The sequence below is a fragment of the Poecilia mexicana genome, unplaced genomic scaffold (genome assembly GCF_051168715.1).
Source record: "Poecilia mexicana isolate PSO_F unplaced genomic scaffold, ASM5116871v1 scaffold_10, whole genome shotgun sequence".
NCBI classification, from domain to species: Eukaryota; Metazoa; Chordata; class Actinopteri; order Cyprinodontiformes; family Poeciliidae; genus Poecilia; species Poecilia mexicana.
The window spans coordinates 7,757,770-7,771,080 of record NW_028263379.1 but is presented as its reverse complement, the minus strand read 5'-3'; the positions used below and the strand labels follow the sequence as shown (position 1 = coordinate 7,771,080).

The 13,311-nt window shown below is 36.8% G+C and overlaps 2 protein-coding genes across 3 annotated transcripts; one reads left to right on the top strand and one right to left on the bottom strand.

Annotated features, from left to right (window-relative positions):
• Positions 1-2,814: 2,814 nt before the first annotated feature.
• On the bottom strand, positions 2,815-6,654 carry bbs12 (Bardet-Biedl syndrome 12). Of its 2 annotated transcripts, none has more exons than XM_088009383.1 (3): positions 6,536-6,654; positions 6,071-6,146; positions 2,815-5,503 (listed from the first exon to the last, which is right to left on the bottom strand). In XM_088009383.1, exon 3 carries the CDS (start codon positions 4,848-4,850, stop codon positions 2,997-2,999), a length of 1,854 nt encoding a protein of 617 aa, XP_087865509.1. In that variant the 5' UTR covers positions 4,851-5,503; positions 6,071-6,146; positions 6,536-6,654; the 3' UTR covers positions 2,815-2,996. The 2 variants fall into 2 exon arrangements, with proteins under 2 accessions (XP_087865509.1, XP_014854216.2); XM_014998730.2 differs by having other exon boundaries at positions 2,815-4,858.
• A 100-nt stretch (positions 6,655-6,754) lies between these two features.
• Positions 6,755-12,344, top strand: cetn4 (centrin 4). The gene is made up of 5 exons (XM_014998734.2): positions 6,755-6,871; positions 7,072-7,227; positions 7,298-7,426; positions 8,637-8,774; positions 12,054-12,344. Exons 1-5 carry the CDS (start codon positions 6,869-6,871, stop codon positions 12,141-12,143), a joined length of 516 nt encoding a protein of 171 aa, XP_014854220.1. The 5' UTR covers positions 6,755-6,868; the 3' UTR covers positions 12,144-12,344.
• Positions 12,345-13,311: the final 967 nt, after the last annotated feature.

Below are 13,311 nucleotides of genomic sequence, written 5' to 3'. Positions count from 1 at the left end.
AAAGCCTCACTGAATTAGTGTAACTGTTATTTTCAACTTGAAGAACAGTTTTAGGATTACTGTTCTTCATGTTGAGAAACTCATCCATGTACTTTATCTTTAGTTGAATTCAGTACTGCAACATTCCCTTTACAGGTCTGTCTGCAGAACGCTGCTGCTCATGTTCTCACTAGAACCAGGAAGACAGGGCACATCACCCCAGTTCCAGAGTCCTTAACTGGCTCCCTGCAGCTCAGAGGATAGACTTTAAAATACTTCTGTTAGTTTATGATGCACTGAATGGCTTAGAACCAAAATGCATTAAAGATCTGCTGTTGTATCAATCTTCTACACTCTAAAAAGTGTTTTTGGGCTGTAGTTCATCTTATGGACTTATTTACATTAATTTAACTTAATTCTTTTGCTTTTGCTATGACAACTTACTTTTTTGTGTTCATTTAACTCAAAACATACAAATCTTTAACCTGAAGGAACTTTTCACTTTGACTTTACTTAAAACAATTGAGTTCAACGCCAGTTTTGTATCCTAAGTCTGACCAACTCAATTTATTATGATCATCCAACTCAATTTGTTAAGTTTTTATAACTTAATTCATAAGGGGGTTTAACATGACAAATTTAAGTCATTCTTACTCAAATCATTTATTTTGTTCTAATAAACATTTAAAATCTCTTTGATTTAATTCTACAGAAAGTCAACTCAAATTTTTAAGAAGTTCCAAACTAAATTTAAATAATCTTTTTACAGTGTCATCTAAATACACAAATCTTTTCCTTAAATAACCTTTTTCACTTTGACTTTACTTGAAATAATTTTGTGTCCCATGTCTGACACCATGACTCAAGCTTACAGGGACACATTCCCAGTAAGCGACTGTGGCTCTGTGGATAGAGTAGTCACCTTGTAATCGGAAGGTTGTCAGTTCGATTCCAGCTTCCTCCTGCCATATGTTAATGTGTCCCCTGGGTACTTAATCCCAAGTTGCCAAACAATCTGAGCATTAAATACATGTGTGAATATGTGCTTTCAGTGGTCAAAAGTGCTATTTAAGTTTATTTACCATTTTTGAAGTAAACTAAATGATTTGAGTAAGACTGACTTAACAAATTGAGTTGGATGATTATAATATATTGAATTGGTTAAACTTAATAAATTTAGTTGGATAAACTTAATTGAATTGCTTGTTACCTACAGAAGCAATTCAATTAAGTTGGTTCAACTTTTTTCTTTTTAGAGTGTAGATCACTCAGGTATTCTGGTTCAAGTGTACTCTGCAAACTTAAAAAAGTAAGAGTAAAAAAGTGTTTTGTAAAATAACTACCTAAGTATTGTGTAGCAACACCTCAGATTTAATATTTTAAAATATCAGATGAGATCTATAGCTTTGTGCAAATTCTGCTATTGTAAATATAACTAGTTACGTCGCATCTCTGATTATCTGCTGTGTTTCAATATGTGAGGTGGATCTGAACATCATAATTAATTTCTGGCCATATAATATCCACTTGGAGTTTGGGTTTAACCTAAAGAACCTGCCCCCTAGACAGACTGGCAGATATATCTGGTCCTCACAACCGAGAGGATTCTTGGAGCAATCTTCTAACATAAATACCACAATAATTATTAGTAAGGTTATCAGAAAAACAAGTTTTAATTTTTAAGGTTTTATATTCTTCTCTAATCCAGATATTCAGTTAGATGAGTATAGATATATATGAGTTAGATGAGCATAGATGAGTTGCTCTGAACTGTCGGCCGGATCTGTGCCACTGCAGTTCCCCTGTCATTGCCTTGTGGTTGTCATCTCACTCGTCTACCTCGTCAATGTCACCACACAGCAATGCCCTGGTGGAGCTGGGGAAGCTTTTTATTTCACTGAGCTAATTTTAGCACACATGAGGCTCTCCCACAGGAAATGGAAGTTCACGCATGTCATTGCCACCGTAAATGTCTAACATACAAAAAGGGGAATTCTGCATACGACGGCAATACTATAACATTACATCACCATTGATGAGACAGTTCAAACATGTTCCTTAAAGTTCCCCTTTCTATTGAGCAGCTTTCAAGGGTGTAAGTGTGTTTACTTGCATACATTTATTAAATATTTAAAATACTTTTAAATCAGCTAATATTCTCTTGAAAGTCTTGCTTTGAGGTAATCAGGGGTCTGCAACCTACAGCTTTGAAGCCACAGATGGGTCTCTGGACCTTTCACAGTGGCTCTGAATAACTTTGGATAAAAATGAAAAATAACTAGCTAATCTTTTTAAATTTACATATAACACAGTTTTCTTTTTTTTTCAGTTTATTCCCACAACATGTGCATTGCATTTCCACAAAGAATGACACTAAAAGCACTTGCAATATGTTTTTAGATCTGGGTTCTTGTTATTAGGTTGGAATCAATGTTCTGTTTTGTTTTTTTACATTTTCCATCCCACTAAAACAATCCATCTTTGCTAATCTTTATTTTAAATCCTAACAATGTTAAATAAAATTGTGTTTCACTAAAGACAACAGCAAATTTTCTACAGTAAATATTTGTCTAAAGTTATAAGTTATCTGCTTTTAAAAAGTCATGTGATATTTGCGGCTCTGAACAAGTTTTATTTGGCTGGCCTGAGAGTTAATAGATACTTACGTTTAAAAGATTACTGAGCCCTGGACTGATTTAAATGTTTAGAAGCAAAGATTTAACAACAAAAAAAATTCCTGCCTTGCATTTTTAAAGAATAATTAATAATTTGTCAATTTCAAAAGTTTACTGTGACTATGTTGCAACTTTGAATGAAAAACCCAGGTCACTGAAATGTTTTCAAAAGGTTTATTTTCGAAGATTATGTCTCCCCCTAGTGGTAGAGAATAGATAGAACACTATATTATCCATGTCACTGAGGACAAGAAAACTCATATAACATGACTTTAACAAAAAATAACTTTATGCAAATTGCAAAAATTAGAAAACCAATAAATGAAAAAATTATTGGAACAATCAAAGCAGCATCAGATTCCCCTCATTTTTTTGGCCAGTTCCTGTGATGATTTCTGCATCAGTCTGTAGAACTAGTAAAACTAGGTCTAAAGCTTTCCTCCACGCTTCCTGCTTTACACACAAGTTATCATAGATGTTCAAAGCTGGTGCCTCATCTGGTTTCACTGCTGAGAAACCTGCATCCTCTCTTTTGCTCTGTGAAACAAGTTGCAAAAACTTCTCTGTACTTATTTGATCTCTGTGAAATTCTGTCAGTTGCTTGCTGACAATAGTCCTAGCATTGGCTGCAGTGAACCTTCCGGTGTTAACCATTACAGCCGTTATGTAATCTATTAAACCATCTGCCATGAGTTGTAGCACGAGACCTCTGTAGAGGTTAGCTGCTGACCCACTTTTGCTGTCGTGTTCTGCTTGCTTTAGTAGCTGATGAACACAAAGCAACTCGGCTCCTCCAGCACCAGGCAGCAGGGCTCTGTCTTTCAGTGCATGGTATAAACGGTATGCACAGGCCCAGAACTGGTCCTCCAGGGCTTGCAGCTTGCCATGTACGCAACTTGTTACAACCACTGTGACCAGCCCACTACTCCTGCCAGTGGAAATGTTCACAGCTGTTAAAGATTTCCTCTCATAGCTGCTGAGGTCCCTCCAGATCTCAACATTAACACCATCACCGACACAAGACTCTGTTAACTGTGTGGCATAATTTACTGGAATAGCTCCAGTTGAGCTGCCAATAGTCTTCAAAACAGAAGAGTTGACCTTCTCCACCACGAGAATCTGATGCCTACAACAGTGCTGGATGACCTTCTGGCTGACAAGGCCAGCAGTTAGTATCAGTTTCACTTCCAGGTTCAGGAGTAGTTTCACAACCTTATCCACCCATTCATCCTCTTTGCTTGAAACTGACAAATCCAAGTCCTCACACACACATTGTTCACCTGGTAGGCTTTTGAAGCCCAGATGGCGGTAGGTCTGAGACAGATCTCCAGTAATAAGAGCAACTTTCAGGGGTTGTTGTTTTACCACATGAGCAGCTGCAGCCTGCTCGTCAGATAAAAGAAGAACGCAGCCTTCAACAACACATGCGTAGTCCTCTGGCAAACCAGAAACAAGACAAGTTAACATTTTTGAAATGTCAAACAAGGGATCTCTGATACTTTGTTGGTTTGTCTTTAACAGCATCTGAGCAGCTTCAACTGCCAATTTCATAGCCTTTTCACAACCATGGCTCAAAGACTCAGCAATGACTATCATGTCAGGCTGATCAGGATGCCGAACTGTGGAGAGCATATCAGACTTGGCCTCACAAAAATGTCTGCTGAGCTTAACCTTTCTTTGTCCACTCTTGCTTAGACACTTGTCATGAAAGTTTGCCATCTCTATGGATGCGTCGGTAGAAGCTTTCTTTGTACCTCCAGGTGCAGCAGTGCATTTCTCCATTACAGCGAGGTCCTTGAATGAAACTGAAAATTTCTTGCAAACATCCAAGCAAATATCAATCCCCTCAGACATAGCTGTGATTATGTGCTTAACTGAAATGCCTCTCCGGAGGCTGTCCAATGCAGCACGGCTCCAACCTCCTGCAAGAAACAGCAAGCATCCAGACCCTGTGTGGTACTGCTTATGATGGCCTCGAACAGTCTCATAAACCAGCTGACCCACCGCGCATGTAGGTTCCAGGTTCTCAATGATACGAAAGCATGAGCACACAAGAACCGAGTCCCCACTCGATTCATCTTGGATGAACTTGTAGTTTTTAAACGGACCAACGGAGGATTGTATCCTTCCTGAAAGTGCTGAGAGTTTCTGGAGTCCAACATGTTGCCGACTGTTTATTACTACGCCTTCCAGCATTATCCAGACTGAAAAATAAAAGAATCAGAAACACTCAGTGTCAGCAAATATTATCTGTTTAATTAATAAATTTGCTTAATATTACTTGTGGAAAAAAGGTTATACAGTTTTAAATTTTAACGTTGTGTCCTAGAGAATGCTATAAGTTTCCAAAGATTCTTGGTTTGCTTACATGAATGTTGTATTTAAGATCAATGCTTTACATTTTATTTAGCAGGAATATTCTTTTCAACAGAAAATCTAACTCAGGACAAAAATGTCAGCATAAGGAAGGACTAATTACTAATACTAAATATGTCTAGTTGATGCGTCACACTTCAGTCTCCTCTACATGACTGTGGCTTTTGGGCACAAGGCAATGTCCCCAAGTGGTAGGTATACTAAATAAGTAGGTATACCAAAATAATATAAGCCAACTATTGTCTGCTTCACAGATGGAGTTAAGTACAACACCAAAGCTTAAACAATCATAATGCAGCCCATGCCCAATAATCACTTTTCTTTAGACCAAGTACAGGAAAATAAAAACAAAAACTAATGTTTGACAATTACTGTAAATACACAAATGAATCAGGAGTTAAAGAAGTGGTTCCAGACCAGCGAGAGCTGTTGCACTTGGGCCACTGACAGGAAACGAGGCCCCAACATCAGAGCTGCCATTTGAAACAATGAAATGGGTTAAAAAAATTTTCAAGAAGGTAAATGAGCGCTGGAAAAACAACTCCAAACAAAACAGTAAATGTGAAAAATGGAAGCATACAAGAATAGATTAATTGAAAATTCAAAGCAATATTGCCTTGAAAATAGAAAATACACCATAAAAGAAACAAAACCCAAAAATATATACAGCAGTCAAAGTTTAAAAGCACACTGTAAGAACTTGGTTGAAAGAAAATAAGATAACAAATTTGCATATTCAGAGGGAATGACGCTAAAACAGTTGTCGGTATCATGCCCATGAAACATATAGACGACTGCCTTAAGAACACCACCACATTTCCACAGTCTGTGATGATGTGGAGCTGCATTTCTATTTGTGTCCATCCAAAGCAAGTTTGGTGATATTTAAGTCATTATTCAAGATAATATATTTGTTCAACTAAAAAAATTATTTTAACATCTGTTCAGGAAAGAATTGTTAAATGACACAGTCAACAACCAGTGCAGACTTAAATTTGACTGGAAACAGGTAGAAACTGGAAAAATGGAGCTTGACATACAGAGCTGATCTGTCAACTTCAGCACAAGAATGTTGGAACCTTCATGAAGTTCATGGCATGCCTCAAAAATGTCAACCTGTCAGACAACACGGAGATACAAGCAAAAAAGTTTATTTCATGACTCCAAATCCTACTTGTTCATTTGATCTGAATAAATCATGTGCCATTGAGAACAATACTGTGATTTAATCCTTATGCAGTATATTAACATAAAAACCAGAATGTGATGCTCTAATTCCATAGTTTACAACATTCAAACTAGTTCAAAATCGTTCTAAGTCCACTTTTAAAATAAATATAAAATGTTTACTTTATATTGAAGACGTTTTGCAGATAAGGCGCGTGCAGGCTACCATTAATAATATTATTAATGAAGTTACCCGTGTTATACCTGAAATACAATAAAACAGTCTTTTCTAAAAAGACATAACTGTTCAGATTTTATTTATAAAAACGAGCCGTTACCTTTATTTTTAAGTCTGAACCGTTTGTTTTGTTTTAAGCTCTCTTCCGGACGCGCGGCTTAAAAAAAAACCCCAACAAAAAATAATGCGCATGCGTTAAATGCCCTAGTTGCTGGGCAACAAAAAAATGACTTAAGGCGATTGGTGGAAACTTTTAAAGCCCGCCTGTACTACGTTATTATTGGTTAACAAGACCATATTTCGTTTTTTCCTACCTTCTATTGGTTGCCGGGTGTGTCCGTTAAAAAATACAACCGTTGCTGCATGTTTTGTTGACATCTGATTAGCAAACACAACTCTGAAGTTTTCGTCTTTGGTGGATTCGAGTTTTTAAATGGTAAAGCTGTGCCGAAGTGTTTAATATCTCATGTCTGCTCTGTTCACAATGTTTTATGTTCATTTTAGTCTTAAAGGCGTTGATTTTTTTTTTTTGTTGTTGTCTCACCATTAGCCGAACGAGAGCTTTTGCTAGCTAGCTTGGTTCTTTTATACATACGGCTTTTCTTCTGGTAATTTCTGATCATGTCCGTTTCTTAGGCTACAAATTACCGGAAATCTGTTGCCTCAGCGAGCCAAAGGAAAAAGTCATGCTCCAAAGCTGATCTGACGGAGGAGCAGAAGCAGGAGATCAAGGAAGCTTTTGATCTGTTTGACACAGATGGAACTGGGACAATAGACATCAAAGAACTCAAGGTGGGCTTTGTTAAAGATCAAATGTTATTGGTGCTCACAGAACCTTATTGGCTGTTTATCCTCGCTGCAGGTTGCCATGCGAGCCCTAGGCTTTGAACCAAAAAAGGAGGAAATCAAGAAGATGGTTTCAGATATTGTCAAGGATGGTTCTGGAACCATTGATTTTGATGACTTTCTTTCTATGATGACCCAGAAAATGGTGAGTGTTGGACAATGATAAATATGCACACGTTGTTCACAGAGTTAACTCCTGTTCACTCTGACAGTTAAAAAAAGTCTTCAAAGTAAATTAAACTTTTATTGCTCTAGTATTATCTCCTAATTAATTGTTTTATATTTGAGACTTCAAGTAATGCCTCCTTAAAATAACACACAGCCAAGTGCTGACAACAAAATTGAGTACACCTGTAAGTGTAAAGTTGATCCCAACATGATAGTTCTTATGTAGTCCCAAACCATTGCACTCCTACCGCCAAACTTGACTGTGGGCAAAACACAGTTGTCGTTGTACTCCTCATCACCATCACACGCTTGATCCAGATACATTTATCTTGGTCTGATAAGACCACAAGACATGGTTCCTGTAATTCATGGTCTTAGTCTGCTTGTCTTCATCAAACTGTTTCTTTATAGCAGGGGTCCCCAAACTTTTTCCTGCGAGGGCCACATAACTGTTCCCTTTTCTGGTCAGGGGCCGGTCTTAGTTTTTTGAGACAAAAAACCTTAGAGAACTTTTGGTCGGGGGGGTGGGGGGGAGAATTACTGCCGACGACATATTCGCGTTTGTAGATAGATTTTTACCCAGAATGCAAATGGAAAAAAACCGTGAGCGAAACGGTGACTGGTACTGACTAGTATATATTCCATTGAGGGAAACTAAGTTTCATATCTGCTCAAGAGCCCCCCTGGTGGTTGAAGAAAAATCCACATATATATGAAAAAAAACACTGAATGATCTCTGGTATTGTTCAGGGGGCCGGACCAAATGAGGAGGCAGGCCGGATCCGGCCCGCGGGCCGTAGCTTGGGGACCCCTGCTTTATAGTATAATTACAAAATTTGCTTCAGTTACATTTACTTTAAAAGAAGTACACCGTTTAAAATAATTGTTTAACATGTTTTTCTCCATTGGCAACTGAAAATGAGGCAACGTTGTTTCTCCCACCAGGACAATGTTCCAAATTTCAACATAGTGACATATTATAAAGAAGACAAGTGTTGTTCTATCATTTAATGGGATTGGCCATAAAGAACTGACAGCTTGTTTACCATAGTTCTGCAGACAAAATGTCTAGTGTTGGATGCAAAGGGAAGACATATTTGGAATTAGTTGATAATTTAGGGCTCAGAAGAGAAGTTTTAATCTGTTTACAGTAATCCCATGTTTCCTGTCTCCTGTGATGTTAATAGAATGAGAAGGATAGCAAAGAGGAAATACTGAAGGCTTTCCGGCTGTTCGATGATGACTGCACAGGAAAAATCTCTTTTAAAAATCTCAAGAGAGTTGCCAAGGAGCTGGGAGAAAACCTCACAGATGAAGAGCTGCAGGTAACTTTGGATCTTTTATTTTATTGCTAAATTATCCATTTCATCTGATAAGTTGCAGTAAAAGTTACTTTGATATAAAATATATTTCTTTTCTTGAGCTACAGTGCAATAATCACATATGTGGGCTGTAAATGAATCATCAATGAAATTATATTAAGGAAAATATCACAATATTCCTTAAAGTGAGGACAAAACACAAAGAGGATAACAAAACTGTCTGACACATGATCTTAAGAGTCCAAAGTAGAAATGATTCCTTGTTGGGAAAAACCAAAAACAAATCAGAGAACAAGATGTGTTGGAGTTCATTTATTATTTTATGTACTCAGTACCTGCGGTCATAAATATAGGAACATCTCCAATTACAGTATCATCAAAAAGTTCATTTCACTAATTTATTTGCAAATGAAAACCTCCAAATTCAGATTCATTGAAACTTACAATATCACATAAAATTGATTAATAATACGACTTTGCATTCAAACCTGTGTCTCTACTCAAAAATGTGTCCAGTAAATTCACCTATTACTTGGTTGGGGCTCCTTTTGCTTGAATTCCAGTATCAGTGCATCACGGCATGGAAGTGAACATCTTGTGGTTGTGCTGAAGCGTTCAGGAAGCCCAGCTTGCTTTAGTGCTGGTCTTTATTTTCATTATTGGATCTGAATGAACTTTTCTTCACTATTCTCTTAAGGTTACAGTTGTCCCCGTTTCTCCCACAATTTTTTCGTTCTCTCATCATTAATAGGGATGGCTATAGCTCAGTGAACAGCTATCTTCTGTAACAAAGATGTTTTATAGCTTACCCTCCTTGTTGAGGGTGTCAATGACTGGATAATTTGGTCATAGTCTTCCTCATGGATCTGTATGATGATATTTTAATTTAATAAAATAATTGTGGAGAGTCTAAGTTCTTTTATGGATCAGCTAAGTTAAGGTTGTTCTATCTGATATTTATTACACCTATTTGGTCCAAAAAAATACACATGCCTTGAAAACTCTCTACAAAAAGATTCAATCTGTGTAAAAGTTGCAAACTTCCGACGCACGTGATGGAGGCCGCTTCAAATTAGTCTCCTTCATTTTACCAAGTGGTCATCTCTCACAGGTCAGATGCCCTTTTCTTAGTATTTTCAGAGTTGGAAATTACATTTTTAGACAATTAAAAGGTTGCTAATATACCAAGTTAAATGCTTAAATTTGTTGCATCAGAATATTTGATAAGGAAGTTATTTGGATGACATGTACATTGTTTTATTTGTGTGTAGTTTACAAAACAAATTTAATTTGTTCAAACACAATTTGTATCTTGAAAATGAGTAAGAAGAAACAACTTTTTAAAATAAAATTTCCATTACTATATTCAACATTCACGTTATTGCCTCATGGCGTTGCTGCTGTCTGCACTTCAGTATGGAGTGCTGACAGTTCTCAGTTCATCCAGATAATTATGCTGCATCCGACATCAGCTTGGTTCATGCTAAGTACCGAAACTTGTCACTTTTTCCTTTATTGCCCACATCTTATTTGGCCCCGGAGGGAGCGGCTTCAACTCAAGCTGAGGTCATGGTAGGATCAGAAAAAGCAGAGAAACCACAACTCAGAAGCGCTAACGTCGCAGCAACACACGTAGCCTGTTGCTAAAACAAAGCCAGGGTTGCGAACATCTAGTAGAGCAGAATCTGGTTTGACCATCCTGGATTAATGCATGAAGAAAAGTTCAGATTTAAGACATTCATATTTAGCACCATTCAGTAAAACAATTCTAATTCAGATGCATTATCTTGAGAGGTTCCTCATTACAACACAAAAACACATCTTTGTGGTGCACCGGTTCTACACTCTTCAACCTTGGATCATTCCATTTACATTGCCGCAACACAATCAAAGCCCCAGGAGCACAAATACTGCTCTGGCATCTAATATATGTTGTATAGTTTATAATCATGACAAATCAAAATTCTTATGATAAAAAGGATTTCTCAGTAACAGTGAAAGGTGCAATAATTTCACATCTCTAAACTGTAGGTTCCAGAAACGCCTTAAATAGCTTCCAGATTTTGCACTAATTCAAGCTTTGTAGCACCTTTTCAGTAATGTTGGTAGTATTGAATGCACAGCTTTCAGTCATTAAAGAAAAAAATATTTTAAGGGTAAAATGTTAAAATCAATATCTGATATTGCATATCAAAGATGAAGCATGAAATTCAAACTGAATGATACTAAATTTTAAAGGGGGAATCTTATGTAAAATCAATTTTTTTAAGTTTCACATGATGTTGTAATGCTATTCTCTCAATTCTCTCATTAAAAACAAACCTGGATGCTGCTTTGATTCTTTCATGTTTGTTTGAGGAATCCTTGATTCTCTGGTGGTAAACATTTAGGGGTGCCTAAACGCTTGCTCATACACAGCACCCTCTATTTACCCAAAGCTCCTTCTCAGAGCTGCAGTCTCCAATTGAGCCTCCGCCTCACACAGCAACCCTTCCCCCACTCCAGTCCAATCAACTCCTCCAGACTAGCGGCAGCAGCAATTAGCAAACGCCTGGGGGAAATGGGAAATGCATGTCTGCTGAGCTCATCATAAGAACAACTTCTCAGTCCAAAGCTCCTATGTACGCTTATAAGGAGTATTGCTGTGATGATGTGCTGAAGGTGGAGTGTCTGAAAGAGAAGAGGCTTCTAAAAGAGACAGAGACCAACTTCAAGGCGTCGGATTGCGAAATCAGATTTCTCTTAAATAATGCCTGATTTATAAATTATTTTCATAACTGAAGTTACCATAGTTAGTTCATTACAGTATAAACTGGCACTATGTGCCTGAAAAATACGTAATAACCCTCTTTAAATTTTGTTAGGTTTTGTCCTATAGAACAATGGCTGTAGAACCAAACATTTTTCCATAACAAGCTATGTTTTCCTCAGACTTATCCAGGTCTGGAAAATGATAATAGTAAATTCCCAACTGAATTTAGTTAGAATCTTTCTACCAGCTGTGTTTTAAAACCTTGAAAAAGAAAAACGGAAATTTTTAATTCTCAAAAAAAAAAGAAAAAAAATGTAATCACAATATCTTCATGTAAATTAGATTTTTTTTATTGTGGAGTTCAGCAAATTGTAATTTTGTAGTTTAAAACATTTCATTCTTACTTTTTAGACGTGTAATATATATATATATATATATATATATATATATATATATATATATATATATATATAATATGTGGATTGTTTCACACGATTCCCTCCTTAACATTCATATTTGTCGGCCTTCAGGAAATGATTGATGAAGCCGACCAGGATGGTGACGGAGAAGTCAACGAGCAAGACTTTCTACGGATAATGAAGAGGACCAATCTGTACTGAAGCCACTGAGTGTTACAGTTTTAAAATCTTTTCAGGATTAAATTCTGACTTTGTTTCAACTATTTTTACTGTAGCTTTTCTGGAACTAAGACAGGTTCTCTTTGTAAATAACTTTTTTAAAATCCTGTGTCTTTGTACAGATTCTTTTTTTTCTATAAGACAAATAAAAACAATCACAGTTTTGTCTCATGTTTAAAGTAATCGTAAAGTCAGTTTGACAAGTTTTTTTTTTTTTTTTAAATCGACTTTCTTGTTGAAACGGAGGTGGTGCAATGCAGAAGCAGGTTATAGCAGCTCATGAAGATCTTAGTGAAAGTGATTTCAGTGCATTGCATTCACTGTTGTGCAACTTGCAGAGCGCAGTGTGCCAATGATGGTCAGACAGACAGACAGACAGACATGACTAAGTTGATGTTGACTAATTCAAATTATCTTACTGTAAATAGAAATCAGCAGAATGAACCTGAGATGAGTAAGTCAGTAAAAGTGACTCTCACTTCATGCTTTGAGCTGAACTTGGTATCGCCTGAACGAGATCCGTTTTATCTACATCTTTTGATCATCTTATAGGAAAGATGCTCCTGCTGATTAATTGTGACATGGAGCGGAAGTCTGCTTTTGTCCAAAACATCGAACCTTGCTTAAATAAACAGGATATGTAATGACGTGTTTTTCCGAACCGTCAGACGGCTGTCTATTATTTTGAGGATGCTTGCCACTGATTATGAAAGTTGTGATAACCTGTTCTAGACTGCGACAGAACCTCAGGTGGAAAATTTGAAAAGTTCTCTCTCAATATGAAATCCAACATTTGAAAAACATTCCATACAAGAAATGTTATTGATATTTCATATTGTTATGCCTGGTTTGATCAAAAAGGATTTTTCAAACATTCCTTTGCAGATTTCTTTTGTTTCACTTAAGTCTTTCAGATTATTAAATACAAAATGACCAAAAATAAAATTACATTTTTGATTTCTTTTAAGGGAATAAAGCTATACAAGCCAACTGGTTCTTTGTGAAAAAGTCCCTCTAAACCTAACAACTGGCTGTCACATCCTTGACAGGAATGACAGATTGATTTAAAGGTCATACAACAGAAACTCTATCGATTTAGGTCGAGACTTTGACTATGCCATTCATAACATTTTTGAAGCCATTCAGAGGT